The 21,738-nt window shown below is 33.7% G+C and overlaps 2 protein-coding genes across 3 annotated transcripts; one reads left to right on the top strand and one right to left on the bottom strand.

Annotated features, from left to right (window-relative positions):
- Nucleotides 1-187: 187 nt before the first annotated feature.
- Nucleotides 188-7,177, top strand: LOC119641218 (uncharacterized protein PFB0145c). 2 transcript variants are annotated; one of them, XM_038039774.1, is made up of 7 exons: nt 188-434; nt 589-3,800; nt 3,874-4,196; nt 4,273-4,551; nt 5,219-5,450; nt 5,586-5,719; nt 6,550-7,177. In XM_038039774.1, the coding sequence occupies exons 1-7, from the start codon at nt 212-214 to the stop codon at nt 6,653-6,655; spliced, it is 4,509 nt and encodes a 1,502-aa protein (XP_037895702.1). In that variant the 5' UTR covers nt 188-211; the 3' UTR covers nt 6,656-7,177. The 2 variants fall into 2 exon arrangements, with proteins under 2 accessions (XP_037895702.1, XP_037895703.1); XM_038039775.1 differs by lacking the exons at nt 5,586-5,719; nt 6,550-7,177 and having other exon boundaries at nt 5,251-5,370.
- A 3,328-nt stretch (nt 7,178-10,505) lies between these two features.
- LOC119641210 lies at nt 10,506-14,822 on the bottom strand. Its single transcript, XM_038039754.1, has 2 exons — nt 14,483-14,822; nt 10,506-10,964 (listed from the first exon to the last, which is right to left on the bottom strand). The coding sequence occupies exons 1-2, from the start codon at nt 14,492-14,494 to the stop codon at nt 10,626-10,628; spliced, it is 351 nt and encodes a 116-aa protein (XP_037895682.1). The 5' UTR covers nt 14,495-14,822; the 3' UTR covers nt 10,506-10,625.
- Between the last annotated feature and the right edge of the window lie 6,916 nt (nt 14,823-21,738).

The raw sequence follows: 21,738 nt of genomic DNA, 5'->3' as shown, positions 1-21,738 counted from the left end.
CGATTTTACCCTATTTTCAAAAATAAAATGATAATTCTTTCCATATAGTACATGATAATAGAAGTAGGGTATTATATTTGTGTAAAAACGGAGTAGTAAAATTATCAATCCAGTAATATTTTACGTACATAAATTGAAGTGAATAGGAATAAGAAGAAGAATATCGAACAAATTTTTATAAATTTTAATCTATCAATTTTGTAACTTAAAAATGCTTGGTAATATACGACATCGTGATAAGAATATTAAGAGCTGTACAGATTATAATGGCGCTATTGAAAACGAGCCAGAAGAGGGTGAAATTGTAGATAATTATGAATTGATATCGTCCGATGAAGAGTTTGTAATGAGGCAGCGCATCGAGGAGTTGGAAGCCAAGAATAAAGAAATTGAAAAAATTGCTGTAATATCCAGAAGTTACCCAAGTGAATACCGTAAGTTTTTAAAAGAAATAATGCTATGTGGCGTCGATGTTGTTAATATTAATGGAAATGTTTCACCCTTTCCCCTCATTAATTGATATCGTTTGTATGGTTTTCAAGTTTAAAAAAACTTTTTATTTTCAAATATCTCAACTTCTGTTTGCAGATTATGCGAAAACACAGTCTTGCAGTTACAATTATTTAAATAAGGATTATTGGCGTAAAAGCAAACACGACGTCGCGCCACGTGTACCTAAAGATGTGTCCTCAATTTCGTCTATTGAATATGAAGTCTGCCGCAGACCTAGTAAGCGTCGCAGAAGTAGGGATGGTAAAAGGAAGCCCAATCACCATAATCGTTGTAGGAATCATAGCAAACGCCGGAAACGTCGTTGTCGTCATACATATAGTAATGAAAGTGGCCGACATAAGCATCGTCGAGATTTTAATTATTCAATGGAGGCTATAGATTTGCATACAGAGAGTTCCAATTCTTTACATTCGGTCACATATGTAAATGAGGGAACCATTGATGGCCCAAATCAAATTGATAGGGACAGTTTGCGTTTTGCTGTAGCCAGATCTATACACAATTCTCAATTAAAAGAAGACACAATGGGTAGTTTAAGTAAACGACTTCTAGAACAGCCCAAAAAGGAAAATTCAGACAATGAAGACATAATTATCGTAGAAAATGATGATGATCCTCAGATTCAGATTATTGAAGAGGATTCATCTGATTCTCTGGAAGAAAAGGAACTTCGTTTAATTGCTTTAAAATCGGCTGTTTTAAAGAAACATATGGAACGTAAAAAACGCAATGCCGAATTGGCCTACTCACCCACCGATTTCGATGATATGCTTAAATTTGGTGTCTTAGAGAATGATATTAAAAGTGATATTGAAGTAGACTTGGAAGGCGAAGACTCTCAGACACCAGAGCTAATATCCAGTCCTTTGGCGTCGCCCAAACTGCTACTGAGCCCACAATACATGGATGACGGAGAAGATAGTCAGCAACAAATGGTAGATACCAAACCAGTTGACATGGATATTGCCAGTAGCGATAGTGAGCAGGGGGAAGTGTTTAATCAATTTCGTCCCGTAGTACAACATCAACCGCAACCCACAATGCCACTCTCATCAAGCGAGTTACCATTCGGAATGCAACACCAAGATTATGCATTTAGTTTATATGTATCTGGTTTGAAAGTAGAGCCGCTACCGCCGGGAGTGGAATATTATGAGGAAATTGTCCCTCCGCCACCACCGTTTCATCAAGAAAATCTTAGCGTTCAAGAGATGGAAGTAGAAAATCAAGAAAATCTTGAAGACGATAGCAGCACAAAGATTAATAAAAATCCTGCAGTAATTGGACAGAAGAATGTGGAAGCAAAAGAATTATCATCTTGTGAAGAAGAAGAAGAGTTAGCTTTAAGAGCCCTGTTATTGGCTAAATTTCAATCTCCACGCAATAAAAAGCGCAAATTGGATGTGGAATCTAAAGATGCGGCGAATTTAAACTCTAAAAATGAAACTAATGAGATTCTAAAAACAAATATTTCTAGTGAATGGATACTCAAAGAAGCGGTAAGACGTTTTAAGTTGAATAAACATTTAAGCAAAGACACGGGCGATAGTAGGAATTCGCCAATTAACGAAAATTCGATAATAGTGCAACACAGTCCGGAACTTGTACAAATGCAATACAAAGAAGCAGAAGAAGAGGAGAAAGAAGTGGTTGCTGCAAGTTCCAGTGATGAAGTAGCTGATTTCAAATTAACAGAAATTGAAACTCCTCTGAAATGGGCATTGCCAAAGCATTCAAGAGAAATGCAGAGTTTTTCGAAATCTGAGGATAACGAAGATCGGAAAGAAACGCTTTCGTTTAATAGGTCCAAGGCTAGCGTTGCCCAAGCTACAGTTGGGCAGGCATCTTCATTTACAAATGTGCAAACAATCCACCCGCCTATAGATGAAGCTATGGATTTGGTTAGAAATAAATATTCCACAGGAAATGTTAGTAAACCATACAGTGAGGAGTGTACAAGAAGTGAAGAAACTGAGAGAACGGACGTTTTTCCCAAATTGCCGCAAAACGCTGACGACCCTTCGCTAAATCAATTGAATGAGAAAATTTTGGAAACGAATAACACTAATGTAGATCTGATTCTAACCAAAAGTTTAGAGATACATCTTGTGAAGGAAAATAAAGAAACTTTGGAGGAAAAAATTTGTGCTAGAATTAAGAGTGAAGAGTTTTTGAATTCCACCGGTATTCAAGAGAAAAACTTTCATCAAATAACTGAAACGTATTTGCAAGTAAACAGGCCATGTTTGAAGGAAAAAAGTTCCACTACAAGTGGAACCCACGTGCCTTCGTCGGAAGAATATCCAACAGAAAGCACGGAAAGCTTGGGGAAATCAGCGGTAGTGGATATCCCCTTGAATCCTTCTTTCAGCAAAAGTGAAGGGAATACGGATGAATTTACGTGTTCGGTTATGAATACCAATGATACTTCCAATAGAGAACCAAAGAATAAAATTTTTAAACAAAAGCATTTTCAAGAGGAAGATGCCAGCATCGTAAAAAAAGGAAACTTATACTCTGCAATAGGAACAAGCGCTTTTACTAATGTTTCAAGTAAAGCATATCAAGAAACGAAAGCCGTAAGCAAGGAACTCAAATTTAACCAAGCATCTGCAAAAGTAATACACAAAAACTTAACAAAAAAATATCAAAATAAATTAAAAGTTGTAAATAAAATAACGTCTCCGGCGACGGATTTAAGAAAACAACAGAGCAATATTTTACCTACGTATTCTGTTTTGAAAACTACAAAAATTGTTAAGCCCAATAAAGTAATTAATAAAAATGTTGATATGAAACCTATAAAAAATAATACAAATCTAATGGAGATTAAAAGTGAAATTTGCACTTCGCCCCCCGCCTTCCAAGCAATACAGACGCGTTTAATTACTTCCAAAGAGCAAGTTAAAAGCATGTGCCAGGTACCAAAACTAGTGATAAACTTGCAACGATCTTCCTCGTCGACGGACACAAGTGCTAGCGAAGCTGAAAACGATATCGGTGACGATTATGATTACCTATGCAGACCTGCTGAAGATTATAATGACAATGCAAGTCCGATCAGTTTAATAATGGAAAGTCCTCGCAGTCGTACACCCAACAGGTCGAGTTCTCCCACTGGAAAATGCCCCGAAAAGAATCAGCAACAATTTGAAGAGAAATTGGATAGTTTTCTGAAATCGGTACGTTCCAAAGTTCAAGAACAAGTGGTATCTTTGCAAGAAACACCACAAGCGAAGACAGTAATGGGGAATCAAGGAACGAAGGCCCATAATAATACACCCGTGGTAAGCAATTTGACTGGATTTAGCATTTTCGAAACGCGGTTATTAAGTTTTTTTAATCGTTTACGATTTAAAGGCCGTCCGCCATTTGCCCGCCGCTGCTCAAGAGGAATATCGACGTTTGGTACACAGAATGAAGCTATTGGAAGCACAGAGAAAAACTTTAAATGCAGATACGGAAACTAGCGATTTATTTACATCGAAAGATGATGACTTAAATAATCTTCCCGATTCATCTGCTTCAACTGCAAATTCAGCGTCTTTAGGTCAAAATAATTTATGCAAACAGGTTCTGATAAAGAATGCCAATAGCAATACAAAATCGTCCGCCAGTGATACTGAAAAACCTTCCAGATCTACGGTATTATCTTCCTATGAAAATACGTTCGCGAAAATCGGGTAAGCTCTGTAACGCGTTTCCATAAAGAATGGACGGAGTTTGAAGAAATTCCTTTTTTTCCGTTTCATTATTTAGGGTTGGCATCATAACAAATTTGGACAAATCTTTAAATTTACTTCAAGAAGCTAAAAATGCCAAATTATCAAAATTACGTTTGGAAAAGCGTTTGAAAGCCTTAAAGGCCGAAATTGATTTAGTGCAAAGCCAACATAGAGAAGAGCAACACAAAATATCTAATATATATCCAAATATTTGTAAAACAAACGATGTGATAATGAATTTAAAACAGAAACGCACGAAAATTCTTAAATTGGCTGTGAATTTAGGAAAAACATTAAAAGGACAAGATTACAGGTACGAACACTAACTGATAATTTTATGCGTTAAAGTGGGCAAATTTGAAATTAATTTAAATAGGAATTAAACATGCTTTCGCTTATGGATCAACCTATAAAGAAAAGGCACTATTCCTTTAATTGTCAATTTAATTCTCTGTTGGGGGTTGTGATGAAAAACGAGCCTTTTAAAAGGAGGAGAAGAGCAGGGAACAATAATGCATAAATTCTGCTGCTATTTATTAATACGTTTTGAGAACTGAAAGAGATATTTTATACGCTAAACCCCAATAGTTAGCTACTTAAATGGCATATTTAGCGTAATGATGGACAAAAGATATATCGAATTTATTAGATATAAAACAAACTCTGAGTTATGTTTGTTTACTGAAGCACATTCAGTGTGTGTTCGAAGAAACGAAATTGGAAATAAAATAAATAAATGGTTATTTTAGGAAGTTCTAATTAGTTTTTGATCAAATTAAGTACGAAGTACGTAGCTTTCTGTAGCAAAAAGCTAATAAAATTTCATAAATATTATGCATACGCTTGATATTGCAGGAGGCAATCTAGCATTTTCAAAATTATTAACGATGGATGAACCTCAGTTTGCCTACTTTTCTTTGCAATAATTAAAAAAAAAAAAATTGTTGAAATATTAATTTTATATTTGTATACAAAAACAGATTAAATAATGATTTAAAACAAAATATAATAGAAAAGAGCAAACAATTGGCTGAGGAAATCAAATTGGTTAATTCACTCAAATTACAAAACATTGAAAAGTTCATAGAGCCTACGGAACGTACAAAGAACAAGGAGGATAATAAAGAAGAACCTTCAACGGCAACTAATAACGATGAAGAGCAAAGTCTACAAGTTTCAACTACAACATTCCAAAAAGGCGATAATAGAGAAGTGCGTTGAAGAGAAGAATTATTTACATATGTACAATCTAAACCTTGATTGAGAAAAAGCAAAAAATAGTTATTTGAAATAATTTTATACATTCAATTACCGGTAAATATTGTTAATTTATTTTTTTGGAGTTAGTTGCAGGATGAAAGTTTACCCGAAAAGAACGATAACTTACAAGAAGAAGTTGAGATATTTAATCATCAGGAGAAAAAATCGTTGGCGGCAAATTATTACGTGTCACCCTTAAATAATTTAAATAGTGGGAACAGGTGCGTACTATGACAACTATTCAAGAAAAATTTCATATTTTTATAATATAATTGAATCCATAATATATAAGCTGTTGCTTTTTGTTTGCCTTAGGGCGAACACTTCAATACCCATCATCTTAGGCGAAGTTCTACGAACACTAAGCTTTATTTTTAAGTCGAGATTCCATTCGTTTTTTAACCTAAGAGAGGCTTAATAAAATGTTTCATAAAATTGAAGACGTTTATCTGGCGTATATTTGCAGTTATTAATGGTTAATTTTTAAATTTACGCTACTTGTTATATAAAGCTATATTAAGTTTTGGCAGATATATAACCACTAGAAAGACCTAAGATAAGCCCAGAAGAACTTCATAATCATTTTCGGAATCCATTAAAGTTCGTCCGTCCGTTTGTCTGCCTGTTCGTATCGTACTCTCTTGTTCAACCTATAGTTCGCATTTTTTGAAGACGCTTTGATGATATTTGACGAAAGCTACTAAAATTGGTTCGGTTCGGACTCCTCTTTCGATCAAAGTCGTTATATGAATAATTACATTAAGCGAAGGTGGTGTAGGCCATTTAATGGTGCTATTATGTTTTATACTTATTTTAAATTAAAAGAAAGGGCGCGTGGACTGATTTAAACTAATTAAACTAACAACATTTGAATCTAACTTCCGGCATAAGTGCACCCGACTAAAAGTTCTCTAAAGTAATTTAGTATCGCCGTTTTGTGCATTATGTATAGATTAGAATGTCTTTATCCTCAGATAATGGGTACAAAAAGTGTGCTTTTACTGTTTTTCCTATGGTTTTGTGATCCGTTTATTATGATAAATTATTCTAGCGATTTGGATCCTCAAGGCGTGCTGTGTCCTTACGATTTGATGGGTCATTGCGAAGATAAAAATTGTTCGTATGTGCATTTGACAGAAAACTTTCGGAAAGAGTGAACTTTACCTTTAAATTTTGTGGGTCTTTGAAATCCGTTTCATTTCGAGAATCTGGAAAGATTGTCAGATAATCCATTATGACGGTCGGCCACTATTGGGTAAGTTAATAAACCACCATTGTACTTTATTAACCGAACCAATACAAAAGAGAAACCACATACATAGCCCTAAAGATATAAAAAAAAAATATATATATATAAATAATGACAAAAAAAAAAAAGAAGAATAAAACCTAATATTATTATAAACTGCCTGTGAACCTGTGTGTTTTTCCATCGTATCTTTAACCCAGAAATTGTGTATATAAAATCAGTGTCTTTTGTAGTAGCCATCTACTCCGTTGATATTATTTTGAATGGCAAACATTATTTAATTTTTTCTTTGTTTATAACTTGTTCTTTTTTTTTTAGTTTTATTTTCAAAGGTTTGCTGTTTCCATATTTCCATGTGAATATAATTATATTTTATTTAAATCTGAATGTGTATGTGCAGTTTTTTTTTTCTTTTTTTTTTTTGTAATACTTATCAACACTTTCAAAAAAACAAAAGTGCCAGTAATTTCCAACCTTATTATTTATTAGTTCTAACTTACTTGAAAAATTTCTTAGTTTTTAAACATTTTTATTATTTATTTTTTCTTTTTTTTTTTTTGGATATTTTTTATAACTTAACTGCCAAAGGCCTGATTTTATAACAATACTAGAAATAACTTGATCTTTCTGTTTTCTTACTCCTCTGCCACATATCCAAATATCCAAAGCTAATCTTCCTTCAAAAAAGTCCAAAAATTAAAAATTGAAATTTTCTATAAGTCAAAGACTCATAATAATGATTGGTTTTCCAAAAAGACATCACCTTACACGATACACGTACATATACCATTAGAGATTTTTTTTTTCATTTACTTTGCGATTATAATGTTGTTAAGAAAAAATAGTTATTCACACATAAATCATTTACTAAGAAAAAGAAAAAAAACATTTTTATACATGAAATTAAAAAAACAAATAAAAAAAAAAAAAAAATAAAATAAAATATACAAAAAAAAAAAACAAGAGATTTGGTGTTTGGTTTTTTTTGAATCTGTGATAGTCAGGATAGCCAGGCTTTAGTGCGCAGGCTCGTACATTTGTATAAGTTGACAATTAAGTCAACGAATATCTATTGTAGCGTAGCGTTTATTTTAACGACGACCAATGAGCTGAATAAACTAGAAGATAGACTAAATAAGAGGAGGACGGACAGGAGGTTGGCAGCAGTCAATTATAATCATATAAATGCGCTAGAAACCTATTAATCTGGCATTTGCGATTCTACGAGCTATGCACGTAAGTAAATTTAAAGGAAATTTGATTATGAACTCTTGCAATAGCAAATAAATAGATGAACTATTACAAGTAAATGTTAACTAAGTTGTTTCGGCTTGGATATGACATGCTACTGCCACCAGTACATTTTTTTTCGTTTGCAATAAGTTTAGTAAGGCTTTTGCAAGATGGTTGGACTACAGCATTATAAATATAACAAGTAATAGGCACACTGGTCACTATCAAATACCCCATACCATTTTGCTTAATACAGTTATTTATGAGACGATTTTTCAAAATAGAGGCTCATATTGGAAGTGTTCGAAAAAGTGGTCCGATCCGAATCATTTTTAATAGCTATCATCCTTGGGCCAAAAAGATTACATACAAGAAATAAGAAGGTATTACAAAAGGTGAGTCTATTTGAAGTCCTTCTGGGTGTTGCATACATCGGAACGAATTTAACCCATTACTTACCGTATGCACACATTTGTTTATTTCAGTCAACTTCACGGAAATCCAGTGCGCACAAATTTGAGCATTTCGTTGAACTTCAAAATTTAGAGGATTTGTTCATAGTCTCTTGTATAGTGTAGTGGGTTAGCATATATTTCAACGTTTGAGTCATGGCTGCCTCTTAGGAACTCACACTCTGACAAAGATGTGAAAGCTTGTATCTCTTTTACAAGTATACCCCGGGTTGATCCCCAAGCACGATTGCCTGGTTCTGCCAACCAACCTGAGTAAAAAGTTTTGGGGATAAAGCTAACAAACACAAAATATCAAGCACTCTGATTATTCAATTCTCTATATTTATTTCACTTAGCATCATAGGAACTTTTCTTTGCAAACAATAGCGGCGGGTAATGTGTTAATGTGCTTTAACCCATCACCTGAACAACTTATAGTGCATTGCCTTTGGATGCATCAATTATACTAGGGATGTTACAAAAACTGGTGACTTTTCCAATTTCGTGGGCTAGGTATATTCGATTTTCGAATTGGTTTTTTTTGTCCCCAACAAATATTGGCAGAAGATGCTAACGGCGATGGTCGCCAAATCACGTCAACAAGCGGTGAACACGTTAAAGCATTGGAGAAAATTGTTAGGATAAATCGTCGGATCATTGTCAGAGGACGTCGGCATACGGGTTAATTCATGTAAGTGTGGAACAACCAGTCATAGATATTACGTCACTATAATATTCCAGCTCAGATGTCATTGCTTGTTCGTAACTGTTTGGGCAAAAACAATATCACGGTTATACCACAATAGTCACAATATTCACCGTACTCGCCCTCTTGCAATTTTTTCCTATTCCCAATATTAAAAAGATCTATGAAAGGACGGAGTTTTGTCGCAATTAAGGAAGAAGAGGGAACGTCTCGGAGCTGGAGAACACCAAGGCCGTAGGGAAAAGCGCATATCAGAAGTGCTTACAAGATTTTAAAAAAGCGCCGGTGCAAGGGGGTTTACTTCCAGGGGCCACAAAGCAGGTATTGATGAATAAATAATAAAAGTCACCTTATGCTTTTTTGTATGCAAACCGCATACCGGAAGTTTTCCTTCATTTAACAATAGCTTGGCAACCAAGTAGCGTGGACTAAGCATTCTTTTAAGAAATATTTCGGTTCCCTTAATCTCTTATTTAATGCACATATTGAAAATTTTAGTTCACTCTGTAAACCAAGTACAGACATATAATTTATTTTTTATTTTATATTTCAATGGTAAATTAAAAACTTATATGTAAAGAAAAAAAAAAAAAATTCACACTCGGACAAGGTCGACCTTTAAATACCCTTTTTCTACACCAATTTGTCTAATACAATTCTTCATTTCTTCATTGGTTTGCATGGCAAACTATCGAAAATGGTACCTTTTACTTTTAGTTGAGCATGGCGGAGAATTCAAAGTGTGAACTGTTGCGGTCCGAACTTTGCAAAACTAATTTTCTCTGAAAAGATGTTCTACTGATTTACTTTCGTCTTAAAATACTAAAAGTTAAGACGTTCTTGCGATGTAAAAGTTTAATTTTGGTAAGAGTTCAAAAAAATAGGTCCATCTGATCCAATTTTTTTACATGAATTTATTAAGTCGAAATTTTATTAGGCAACAATGTTTGAAATTTTCCACTTCGCCACTATAAATCCTTATATAGACGACGATTATAAATCTGATCTGAACCAATTTATTATCGTTAACTTTTGTGCCTGGGCCAATACATAGAGATGTACAAAATTTTATGAAAATATCTCAAGCATTGTCATCTGCAGACACTGAATGCAAGAGTTCATATAAAGGCGGACACGCACGTCTTTATCGATCGAGGAAAAATCACCCGGAATCAATAGATATAATAAAATGCGAATCCATCAGGCCTGTTTTAAACGCTCGCACAAATTTTATGTTTCTTTACTAAAAGACAATGTAGGGTATAAAAACATACTAAATGCCTTAATAATACATATTTTATAATAATTTTTTCTTCATTCACAGCCAGCCAATCGTCTAATATAAAATTAAGTAAAAAAAATTTTCTAAAGGTATTTTTTGTTCTTAAAAATAAAAATATTAAATCAGACCCATGGTATTTTTTTTTTTTTTTTATGGAAGAAATGCTAACTTTAGTAAATATGCGCATGATTATGATCGAGAACTCCTAGTACTCATTCGGTTTCCCAAAGAATATATAATCGTGACACCATTGTTGAACATTTTCTTCGTCGCCGCAACATAAAGGATATACAATAACTGATTTTGTAACTTTCGCGCATCGCATGCACAATTCCATGGCGTTTTGATCCATTTCGCATTTTCTCACTTGTTGTATCGTCTTCTCATCCAAATTACTGTTATACTGGCTGCGATCGTAGCTGTCTTCGCTTTGAATATTAGCCTCAGGTAGAACACTTATATCCATTGGTTTGCTTTGTATAAAAGTCTTGTTTAGCGTCTGGCATATGAAGAATAATACGAAAAGATAAGAAGCGATAGAAATCTGCAAAGAAAGGCAAAACGGGAAGGCATGAAATTGTAGTTAAAAAAAAAAATTCTGTCTGAATGCTACTACTAAGAAGAGCGAGATCAATTTTCCCCAGTATTTTACGAATTTCCATCTTTCTTCGATTTACTTTTACTGGGACTGATCTGATCATAATGAAAGTGTATTTGTAAGAAAAGCAAAACCTTTTCGTGTGTCAAGAAATCAAGAGGCTCTCCTGAATAGCATTTGATTGTCCCTCAAATTCGTCAATTAATTTCAGAAGCTTCGCTTTAGACGTTTGCGCTTAAAAAATAAAAAATCTATCTGTTACAAGCCGTCGGGGGAATATTTCTTTTATCTCCCAGTGCAATAACAAGTACTAAGGATTGAATTTATCACAGCATAAAATCGTAAGCCTGTACAAATACGTTTTCCACCATTAGATTTTGTTCTATATCACAAAAAAAAAAAAAATACAAGTAAGACAAGTAAGAAATTTATATTCGACGGGGGCCGAATCTCGCGTGTCCATCACTGTGCTCTTCGCATTCTACTCCTCAAGTTCTTTTATTTGATATCTACATCGTTAGTATTATTAGGAAAGAAGTAATCGCGTTGTCTACCGTATTCACTTTAGAATTAACCCATTTTCAGGCACGTACTACATCTTCATTTGAGGAACGTACAAAATAGTTTTGAACACCTTGTCTTGTCTAGTTTGCGTTATGATAAATGAGCATAAAATCTCAAAAAATTACGAAAAAAAGTGAATCACTTGTAACTTTGTGATCGATTATCGATTGATCGATGATCGATGATCGATTTTTCCATTTTTGGACGTAAAGGGTAGAGTGATTCAAAAAGTAAATGTGGAAAATTTCAGCGTTCGGTCTTTAATAATTTCCGAGTAACGGACAATAAATCCCAAATTTTTGTATAAAAAAACGGAGTTGCGTTCATTTTATCGTCCACTGTCGGCTACGGCTCTGACCAATTTGTCTGATTTTCAATACCAACCAGTGTGCAAAGACTTCCCATGTTTCTACTAAATTTGAAGTCTATGTCCGGATTTTTGCGACCAGGAGAGTGACAACAACAAGCTCTAAATAGACACACAGACGGACAGACATGGCTAAATCAACCCGCAATTTCACGCTAATCAAGAGTATATACTCTTTATAGGGTCTCTGAAGCTTTATATTGTGTGTCACATACATTATGAAAAAAACAAAATGAAAAAAATTTAATGAAGATTTACTTATGACGGATTCTCTGTCTATCCGAAAGCCGGTATTCGCACTATCCGGCCCCTTGCTGTTTGTCCATCGATCACTCTTCTCTTCTAACTGAGTTGCGTTTTGTCCTTCTCTTTATATATTTGCGTTCTGTTTATTAACTAGCCTGCTTGGTGTGTTTTCCTAGTCCTTCTGTACAGTTTTTGGTTGCTAGGCCTTTTTAATTTGCAATTGCGACCTGTTAATCCACTAGTCTAGCCCGTTTGTTCTATTAGTTATTTTGGCTGGTCCTTTGCCTGTTTGTCCATCTGATCATCCCCTTGTCTGACCATGCGTTCTTCTGTTCATCTATCTTTTTGCAAATACATTGTGTTTATTAGCTATGCTATTCATTCTGTCTTCTTAGTTAATCTGTTTGTTCCTTCAATTGCAAGACATGCCGGTCATCTACTTATGTGACTGAATTTTTGTTTGACCATTCCTTTATTTGCTTTCAAATGCAAGCATATTCTGCTCATTCATTTGCGTTGTCGTTGTGTTCTGTTCTATTTTGTTAGCCGTTCTATGCCGTTTTTCTGCTTATTTGTTTATCCTTCTATCTATTTACCCTTTTATCTATTTGAATGTTTTTTTCCCCCGCCCATAAATTCGTTTCGCTTACAAGATACATATATACGTTCTTCTGTTAGACAGTCCTTTCCGCTCCATTCACTTCTGAATTTGTCTGTTCATTCAAGTAAAAATTAGTTTTTCTTATCATCGGCTTTGCTGCTCATCTATTCAATGATATCATGTCTTGGTCTATACCCAAGGCAAGTCTGATGAGGATTTATTAAGTATGCAGTCACAGTTATTCGCAATATAACTACAAATTTTTTTCAGATATCTTAAAAAGTTTACATATACTATTGTTATTCCGAACAGTCGAACAGGATAACAAAATTTGAAAGTGAAGACTAAGGCGGAGAGTGTAAGTTTTCAACTTGAATCCACACAGAGCTTAAGACTACGTCTGCCTCCGTAAGCACGTCTACAAATCGATGACGAATATTAGAGTTTTAGTGTACGGTTCTGCTCGATCTGCATAAGAAAATGCTTGAAAAAGCCATAGAAGGACAAGTCCTGTACTATTGTGCGAAAACTTCCTTTATAACACGGCTTTTATGTACTGAATGATCGGAAAAATAGTTCGGTCTAATCCATTTTCCATTGGTGCGTTGATTAAGTTCTCACATCCGTTACGGAGTTAGAAAATGGAAGTGAACTTTGTATACGATGTGGTTGCTGAGGTTGAATTTGATGAAATATATTTCAAATAGAAATTCGTCGTCAACCTATTGTCACCACAACGAAAAAATAATTTCGGAAAAATTGACATTCAATACCACGATTCGTACGAGAGAACAATCTGACACTTGCTATATCTACGTGAATATATATATTATATGTATATATTTTTTTTTTGTCAAAGAAATTAAATTTTATTTCGTCTGCATTTTGAAAAAATTAATAAACACAAAAATTTGATTTTAAAATTATGTACATAAGGGATCTACAAATCGAACTAGATGATTTAATAGCAGAACCAATAAATCGATTTAGTGTCATTTTTAATTTAATCTCACAACTCCACTTTTTAGGTTGATAAGATTTGATGAGTCAATCGCTCCAAAGTGAAGCATTTATAGAGCGCAAAAAAAAAAACTGTACTGCTGTTAATTGTTTTTTGATTGCTTCAATGGGTTGTGTTATAATTGTTAAAAATTACACTATCCGGCGGAGATTTATATAACGACTTTTCAAAATAAGCCGCTCTATGATAAGTGGTTCGATTCGAACCCTTTTCAATAACGGTCGTCCTTTGGCTAAATCACGTCACTAAGCCCGATTTCATCAAAATATCTCAAACCTTACGGCCTCTGTGTTCTACATAAGGCGGACAGACATGCTTGATTCAAATCAGAAAGTGATTGTAAAACGATCGACATAATAAAAGATAGGCCTGCTTCAAGTCCTGTTAGTTTTTGCATATACCCGAATAAACTTAATACGCCCTTGTGCCACAAGTCGTCTTTGACAAATCTGCAGAACGTGTAAGTAGCTTGGATCGCGCTTAGGGTTCTATTTTTAAGAATTCTCAATGGAAATTTTTTCAATTTTTAAATCGTTTAATAGCGTTTCGTTACATTTTTATGTGCTTTTTTTTAGTGATCGCAACTTTTCTACAACACAGATTTTGCATGAATAAGATTGAAAACCAAATATTCATTTTTTTTTTTATTTATCTCACAAACTCACCTTTTTAAACATTTTTTTATTTTTTAAGTTAAAAAATTATTCTTTTATTTTTATTATTGATTTTGTTATAATTCTTTTATTTTGGTGGAAAAGGCGTAAGTACTTCACTGTCTTTTAGTTAAATACTTTTCTCTTTTTTTCGGTTGTTGTGCAATTTAGTTTAGTTTAAAAAAAAAAAAAAAAAAAAAAGATTTTATTAAAAAAATTTCTTTTTTCCTACCGTTAGTAAAAGCCTTTAATGCGTTAAGAATGTCTATTTGAAAACTGCAAATCTGAAAGACGAGTAATATTTTATATATATTATCTACGTAAAGGCACACAGTCAATGCAATTTAATTACTTGAATTGAAATCATCATCTCTTTCTGCTTTTATTTATTGAAATGCTAAAGATGATCGTATCATACGACGAATTATAAACACGAATGTTATTCTCTTAAGAGAGCATTCGCATATTTACGATTTGCTCACAGCTCATGATAATCGGTGCAAATAATTGAGAACGTGTGATAAAATTACTTAAAGACTATTTCGATTAAATACCGAATCGAGCTTGAAAGAGAGCGAGAGATATGAGAAACAGAGAATAGAAAACATACGGAGGGAGATAAGAAAATGTGCTTTAATTTATTTACTTCGATATTAGGAATATTGGGTGTTGGTAAAAAAAGGTTTAGAAATCGGGTGGAGTCATTATAATTATTATAAAGGAGTAATAGCTTTTCAAGCTCCACCCATTTGGATTTTATTTACATAAAACACGAATTGTTTTCTTTAATTTGTTTCACTACTTAGTCTTAAGTGTGGTTTAATTACATCATTAAAAGGTTTTTCGGGTAAATCGTTATTTGGATGCTTCATTATAGCTATTAATTCTTATAACGGAAACGGCATCACATTTTGAAGGTTTTTCTACAAAAATAAGAAAAGGTACGGAACTTTTTCGTTCGAAGCAACTTCCAGTGGAAGCTACGTATTATCCGTATCTTTGTACCACTTGTGTGGTCCAGGTTACATTCAGTTCGTGCGGACGCATCTAACACCCACAAGGACTTAAGATAGGCGCATCTTTTGTTATACCGTTCGGTTTAAGATCAGTTCTTGATTTCTCCATCCGTCCGTCTGTTCTTCTGTTTGACCTGCAGCCGTAATTATGGGATAGTTTAATGAAATCTAGCACACTGGCGTGCTTCGACCAAACACGAACGCTGCTAAAAGTAGTTTGGGTCGTTCCACTTTTTCGACCACTCCCCATATAACGACTTTTCAAACTAAGTCTTGGGTGTAAATTGTTATAATTGGTGGTTCGTCTGAGACAACATTTTGAACCTCCTCTCATATAACCGTTCCTACGAAAACTAAATCTTTGTATGACAAAAAACAGTAATATTCAATATCTCACGTCGAAAATTACAACGGTTTACAACGGTAAGTTGACAAAGAAATCATCCCTACCGAACTTCGACCACCGCATATAAAGATTCTTGGGATTCTTGAGCAAAAGTCCTTATTGTTAATGGCTTACGATGAAAATTTTTTCAGTGTAGTAATTCAACATAAAAATTTAATCGACCATATTTGAAGTAAATGAGTCTATATCTTGGACCATACGATGCCCTTTAGAAGACAGGTTTAATTTTTAATATTGCAATTTATCAAAAAAATTAACGTTCAGGAAATTGAATTAGATAGGTCTATTTTTTAGACCCCAATATATACAGGAGTTGTCAGGAAAAACAAACCCTTACATGGACAGAATGTTTAATTTCCAATTTTTTGTGAAGGAAACTGAACAACAATTAAATTTCTTGGAAGCAAATTAAGTTTGCAAAATTTGAATTATATCGTGTGAGGTTTTGGGCATCCTCCAATGTGGGGTTTGCATGAAAATAATGCGTAATTTTGGCGTATTATTACCAAAGCGAATGAATAATTGTACTAGATGAAGTCATGTAGGGTGTCTTAGTCCCATTCTACCTCTATATACAAGCTACGCCGGGAAAATGAAGATCGAAACGTTTGCCTTAACCTCCCTTGGTCATGATATTATAACGTACCAATGACTCTTGAAAAACTTTAGTCTTTCAATATGCAATTGTTGACCTTACGATTAAACATATATTTCGTGAATGCGAACACGTTGTGTGCGAATGCAAGCTCGTTTTCGGAACACCTAACGTGTGGACATTTTAAAAGTGCTTGGAGTACGATGAGACTAACCATGTCTTAGCTGCTAATGTTCGTCCTACTTTTAGTTGTAGAACTTAATTCTTTACTCTAAGTAACATATAATAACAATAAATATATATTTACGTATAAGTCGTGATTAGCGTTTAAATAATTTTTTTTGTGCTTTTATTCATTTTTATATATATAGCTTATAGTTAGCATCGGATTTTTAATTTGATAAAAAATTTGTAATGTTTATTTTTCATTTATTTAATTTTTTCTTTTTTTTTAAAGAATCAGTGTAGCTGGTGTAACCGACGGATATGTTTCGTGCTTACATTGACGTAATATTTGACTAGTTATCAAATATCTATGTGAACACATGGTCGTTCCAAAGAACGTCATCTATATGACCGCTTAGTTAAGTTTCCGAACAAAGCTGTGCTAAACCGATTTGCAGACTAGACTTATCAGACTAACAATTACGGTTCGCTTCAAAATGTCCTACCACAGGTCCTGTCGTTGCTGGAAAGCTTTCAGTTCGGTTTCACATCGAGTTCAAATTGCGTCCATTTCTCTTTTTTTGGAAAAGCTAATTACGAAATGGGAAATTTAAACTTAAGCTCTTAAAAGCGGTTAATTACAAGCTCGCAGTTTAAATATGCGCTGATTGAATATGGTTTCGATCTATGAATAATTGAAATTGAGCTCAATGACCCTTTCAGCTATTGACGAAAACTTATTTACAAATTTAATGACTAGTTCCAGCATCGACGAAAAATTATTCAGTTAAACATTCAACACAATAAACATCTCTCTCGCTCTTTTCTTTCTTTTTCTATCTGTTTTTTTTCTCCGTCTTTCTTTTTCGCTCACTGTGTCCATCCCCCTCTCTTTGCACATATATATAAGTACGCTTCTCTTCAACTCTCTCTTATTCATGTAGGCATGTAAATGCCTCCCTTTTACTCTTTTTTTGCACGTTTTGATTTTCTAATTACAAGATTAGAGAGCATATTCATAGGTAAGCTTGTATGACGAATTTTGGTTTCCCCACCCTTTGCATTTTCTGATGCAATTATTTGCGGAATTGAACGTTAAGGAATCAAAAATGTATTCACATTAATGTAATACCTTATCGGAAATATATTAATTATTTAATTTAAATGCCCTCAAAATATTTTGTTTACTATTTTACGTTTATTTCACTTGAAAATCTTATCAATAATTATGATCTTACGTTTCCCGAAATAACACTAAGTAACGAATATGTTATTTTAAAAGCTCTTATACGAATTCATAACAGCCCCTCACTGTAATATGTTCGAGTAACATGTTATCAGCAGATGCGTATCCAAGATTCCGGTCAAAGTATACATAAATTTCTTTTTTGTGTTGAAAACATGCAAAAGTTTTATTAGATCGGAAGTATACAGAGATACGCGAAAGGCTCTTGTGGTTCGACCTAAGTTAAACGTAACTCTTTGCCTTAGAGATAAGAGTAATGAATGATTGAAATTTTGATTAAAAATTTCATGAATTAAAACTATAATAATTGAATATTAAACTGAATTTATATTAATCTGAAATAAATATGATATTTGGATCGTCGGAAAAGTTCAGATGCTTTCTTTGTTACTGTTTTCTAAGACTGTTGAATTATAGTTTTGTGGTCCCGTTAAAACAGTTATCTCATGGAGACAGAGAGAGAGAGAGAAAGAGAGAAAGAGAGAGAGAGAGAGAGATTCGATAGATAAGAATATTATGTAATACCGGCTCCTGGAGAAAATTGGGGGCATTCCGACCTGACCTGTCCAGGCGATCCGTCATTGTTCACGTCATGTTCAACAAATTTGCAATTTTTTAATTTTCTTTTATATAACTACTTTAGAAGCTGGTGTACTTGCAGACAAGTTAACTTGCTTTTTACATACATGGTCGAGGAAGAGGTTTACTCTTTTTTAATACTCAGTTCAGAAAATGTCATCATAATATATATATGTTTAACACGACATGCATATCTAGTCCCGGTTAAAAAACGCCCATTTTTTCAAAATATTCGAAACTGAAATTCGAAGCGGAAAAATAGGAGTACAATATTTTTCCAAAAAAACACAGACAACTTGTTTTAAGGTCTGAAGTTCATTTTTACGAAAAAGTATCAAAAACTTCTCCTCACCTTAATTCAACTATGAAATGGTTGCACAAAAAATGTGGAAAATGTACGCAAGCCTGGTTGAGATAACCCTTGCTAACCCCTGTTCCAAAATTGTAACTAAATTCTTAAAATTGTACATTTTGTGTTGTTTATAATAATCATTAGGAAAATTAAACAATTTTTTTTCTATACATATATTAATAAAAAAATATCCCATCATTACTTGTATTCTGTCCTTCGCGCCTCCTCGATCTACCAGCCTTACTGGCGTAGGAAATTTGCCTTGCGATGCGCGTTGTGTTAAAAACAAAATAATCTTCCCTAATATTCTTACGTCTAAGTCTGTGTCTTTCTCGTTCTTGCATTGTTTTGCCTCAGTATCTCTATCTCTCTTTTTGTCTCTCTTTTTGTTTCTTCCTCCCTGAGTGTCACTGTATTTCTTGCTGTCTGTCTCGCAGCCACTGTTTTTCTCTTTTCACTCTGGACTTTTCATATTATCCGTCCGTCTCTCTCGAACATCCAAGATCACTTCTCCCTCATTCTTCTCATCCATAATTTCTTGATTACCTTGATATGTTTACATATTTAGCGGACATCCAACCTTTCATTGTGCCCTTATCTTTAAACAGGAAGTATGCAATTACTACTATCTCTTTCTCCACTACTCCGCGCGCAATATTTCATGATGACCGTTACGCCATCATCTATAAGGAACACTTTCAGAGTGACAGAGCGAGTCATCTTAATAAAAATACAAAGCTCCCGTCGTTCTTTATGTTCTTATTTCCAAGTCGAACCTGCACCAAAGTTTATATATATAGGGAGTTTCCCCCGAGTGGCTCGCTATTTAAAAAAGGAAGCATGTATATATACATAACTTATGTGGAGGGTATCCAATATTCGTCTCCAGACACGTTATGTCGACTGCATGGAGTGAAAAACAAAAAAAATTTTGGAACGCACTTTAGTTGAATACAACGGAATATAAGCAAATAAAGACCGATGTGAGAGCAATTCACGTTTATTTTCAGCATTAACTACGCACAACCAATAAATGCTTACGCAAGTAACTTTTATATGACGAAATTAATTTTGGAAACATTTTAATAAATTTTTATGACTACCACTACAGTATGGCGTCATATAACCTGTTCGAGTATGGATAATCTTCATTAGTCCAAGACTCTGAATCTTTTTAATTCCCCCTGTCTGTCTTTTTTTGTTGACACATTCATGGCGACAGCTTTAATCGTCCAGCTGCTATACCTGCATTAAAAACAAAATGTTTTACAAATTTGTACCCTACCACAAATATAGCAAGGGTTATTTAGTTTAAGCGGATGTTTATAACAATAAAAATGACTTGAGATACAGAAAAGTTTTTTTAGACAGACCGATTAAACTTTATTTTTGAAATCGAGTTGAGATTGTCTGTACGTCTGTCCGTCTATCGGTCTGAAATTTATCTATGTATTTGTGTATTCAATCTATAGGTATTCATTTTTGAAATATTTTGATAAAGTTTGGCATCCCGGCAGGACGAACACTATGGAAAATACGTTAGATGGGATCACTTTTGCGGCAACTCCGCATATAGCGTCTTGTTTTAAAAAACTAGTTGTATGAAAAACATGCGCAACTTTTAATATTTAATATGAAAAATTTGGATCGGAAAGGATCATATTTTGAACTTCCGCAAAACGGTTTACTTTTTAGTATTTTCGGAAAGAAATTTGACATAAATATTGAGTGCATCGAATTTGGACCAAGTGCGGTAAAAAATTCAACTTCTAACATTTTGCAACAAAAAATGATCCATAAAAGCAGGCTTAGAAGATTTAGGATTTTGTTTTGGCCTGCATTCCGTATAAGTATTTAAAATTTATGAAGAGTAAGTCTTTCCATCGAAATAAGTTCTAATTTTTAGTATTCTAGCACGAAACTAAATAAAGACTTGTAATTCACTAAGTGATGTAGGGAATTTAATGGTCGACCTTGTCCTACCATAGGTTTTTTACTTTTTTATGCAATAGTTTTGGATAATGGGCGACGGAGACTCATCCATATTCGTTTTTTGTCTTTCTTATTCTTATCGTTATTAATTTTGACGTAATTTAGGGAATTTCTATATAAAATCTAATTTACAAATAAATTCTTAAAATCGTCTAATTGTTTATTTAAATGATGCAATGAGTGGTAATGCGTCGAAAATTCTGCAAAATTATCCGTAATTTGTTTACTATTTTGTTTGTTGTTTATGAAAAAGAAAAAACTAATTTTCACCTAACAAAAATATTTTCCATGTGCAGCGTAGAAAATCAGATATTTACTTACGTGCTTGTTTATTATTTACAATAACATATTAAAAAAAAAAAAAAAACATGTTCAAACGCATTGTTGGTGATATAAACCGCTGGCGGCAAATAATTTGCATAACATTTTTTCTGGTACGCATATACGTATGCAAATGCATCGTGATTTTAAATTAAATTATGCGCCTTTTCATTCATTCATGACGATGCGAATCATTAATCAAAGCTTACATGTGGCTGTCTAAATACGAATGCATCTATATGTACATGCAATAGATTCATGAATAAGTTCGTTACATATATGCACATATATACTTGATAATGAATATTTATATATAATGTACACATAGTGTGTACAGTCAGTAGTCAGTGTCAATGTTATTTCCGGCAACTGTGGGATCCTATTTCTAAATCAAAAGCAACAATGACAACAACAACTGCGAAAATTATATTCGGACGCGAGCGAATTTTTTAGATCCATCACCGTTTGATGCTGATCAATAATACATAGATTTTACATGCTCTCTGAAGCTTGTTCCTGAGTGCTGCAAGCGTTTCGATAAGAGAATGAAATTCCATTATTCCATATGTATATATATAAATATAATATTAAGCAGG

This window comes from Glossina fuscipes, unplaced genomic scaffold (genome assembly GCF_014805625.2).
Source record: "Glossina fuscipes isolate IAEA_lab_2018 unplaced genomic scaffold, Yale_Gfus_2 147, whole genome shotgun sequence".
NCBI classification, from domain to species: Eukaryota; Metazoa; Arthropoda; class Insecta; order Diptera; family Glossinidae; genus Glossina; species Glossina fuscipes.
The sequence above is the reverse complement of the archived record's forward strand: the minus strand, read 5'-3'. Positions and strand labels throughout refer to the sequence as shown.

Coding starts and splice junctions, on each gene's coding strand:
- LOC119641218 (XM_038039774.1), top strand. CDS start 212: ATGCTTGGTAATATACGACATCGTGATAAGAATATTAAGAGCTGTACA. Junction 435..588: donor AAGTTACCCAAGTGAATACC/GTAAGTTTTTAA, acceptor TTCTGTTTGCAG/ATTATGCGAAAACACAGTCT. Junction 5,720..6,549: donor AATTTAAATAGTGGGAACAG/GTGCGTACTATG, acceptor AAATTATTCTAG/CGATTTGGATCCTCAAGGCG.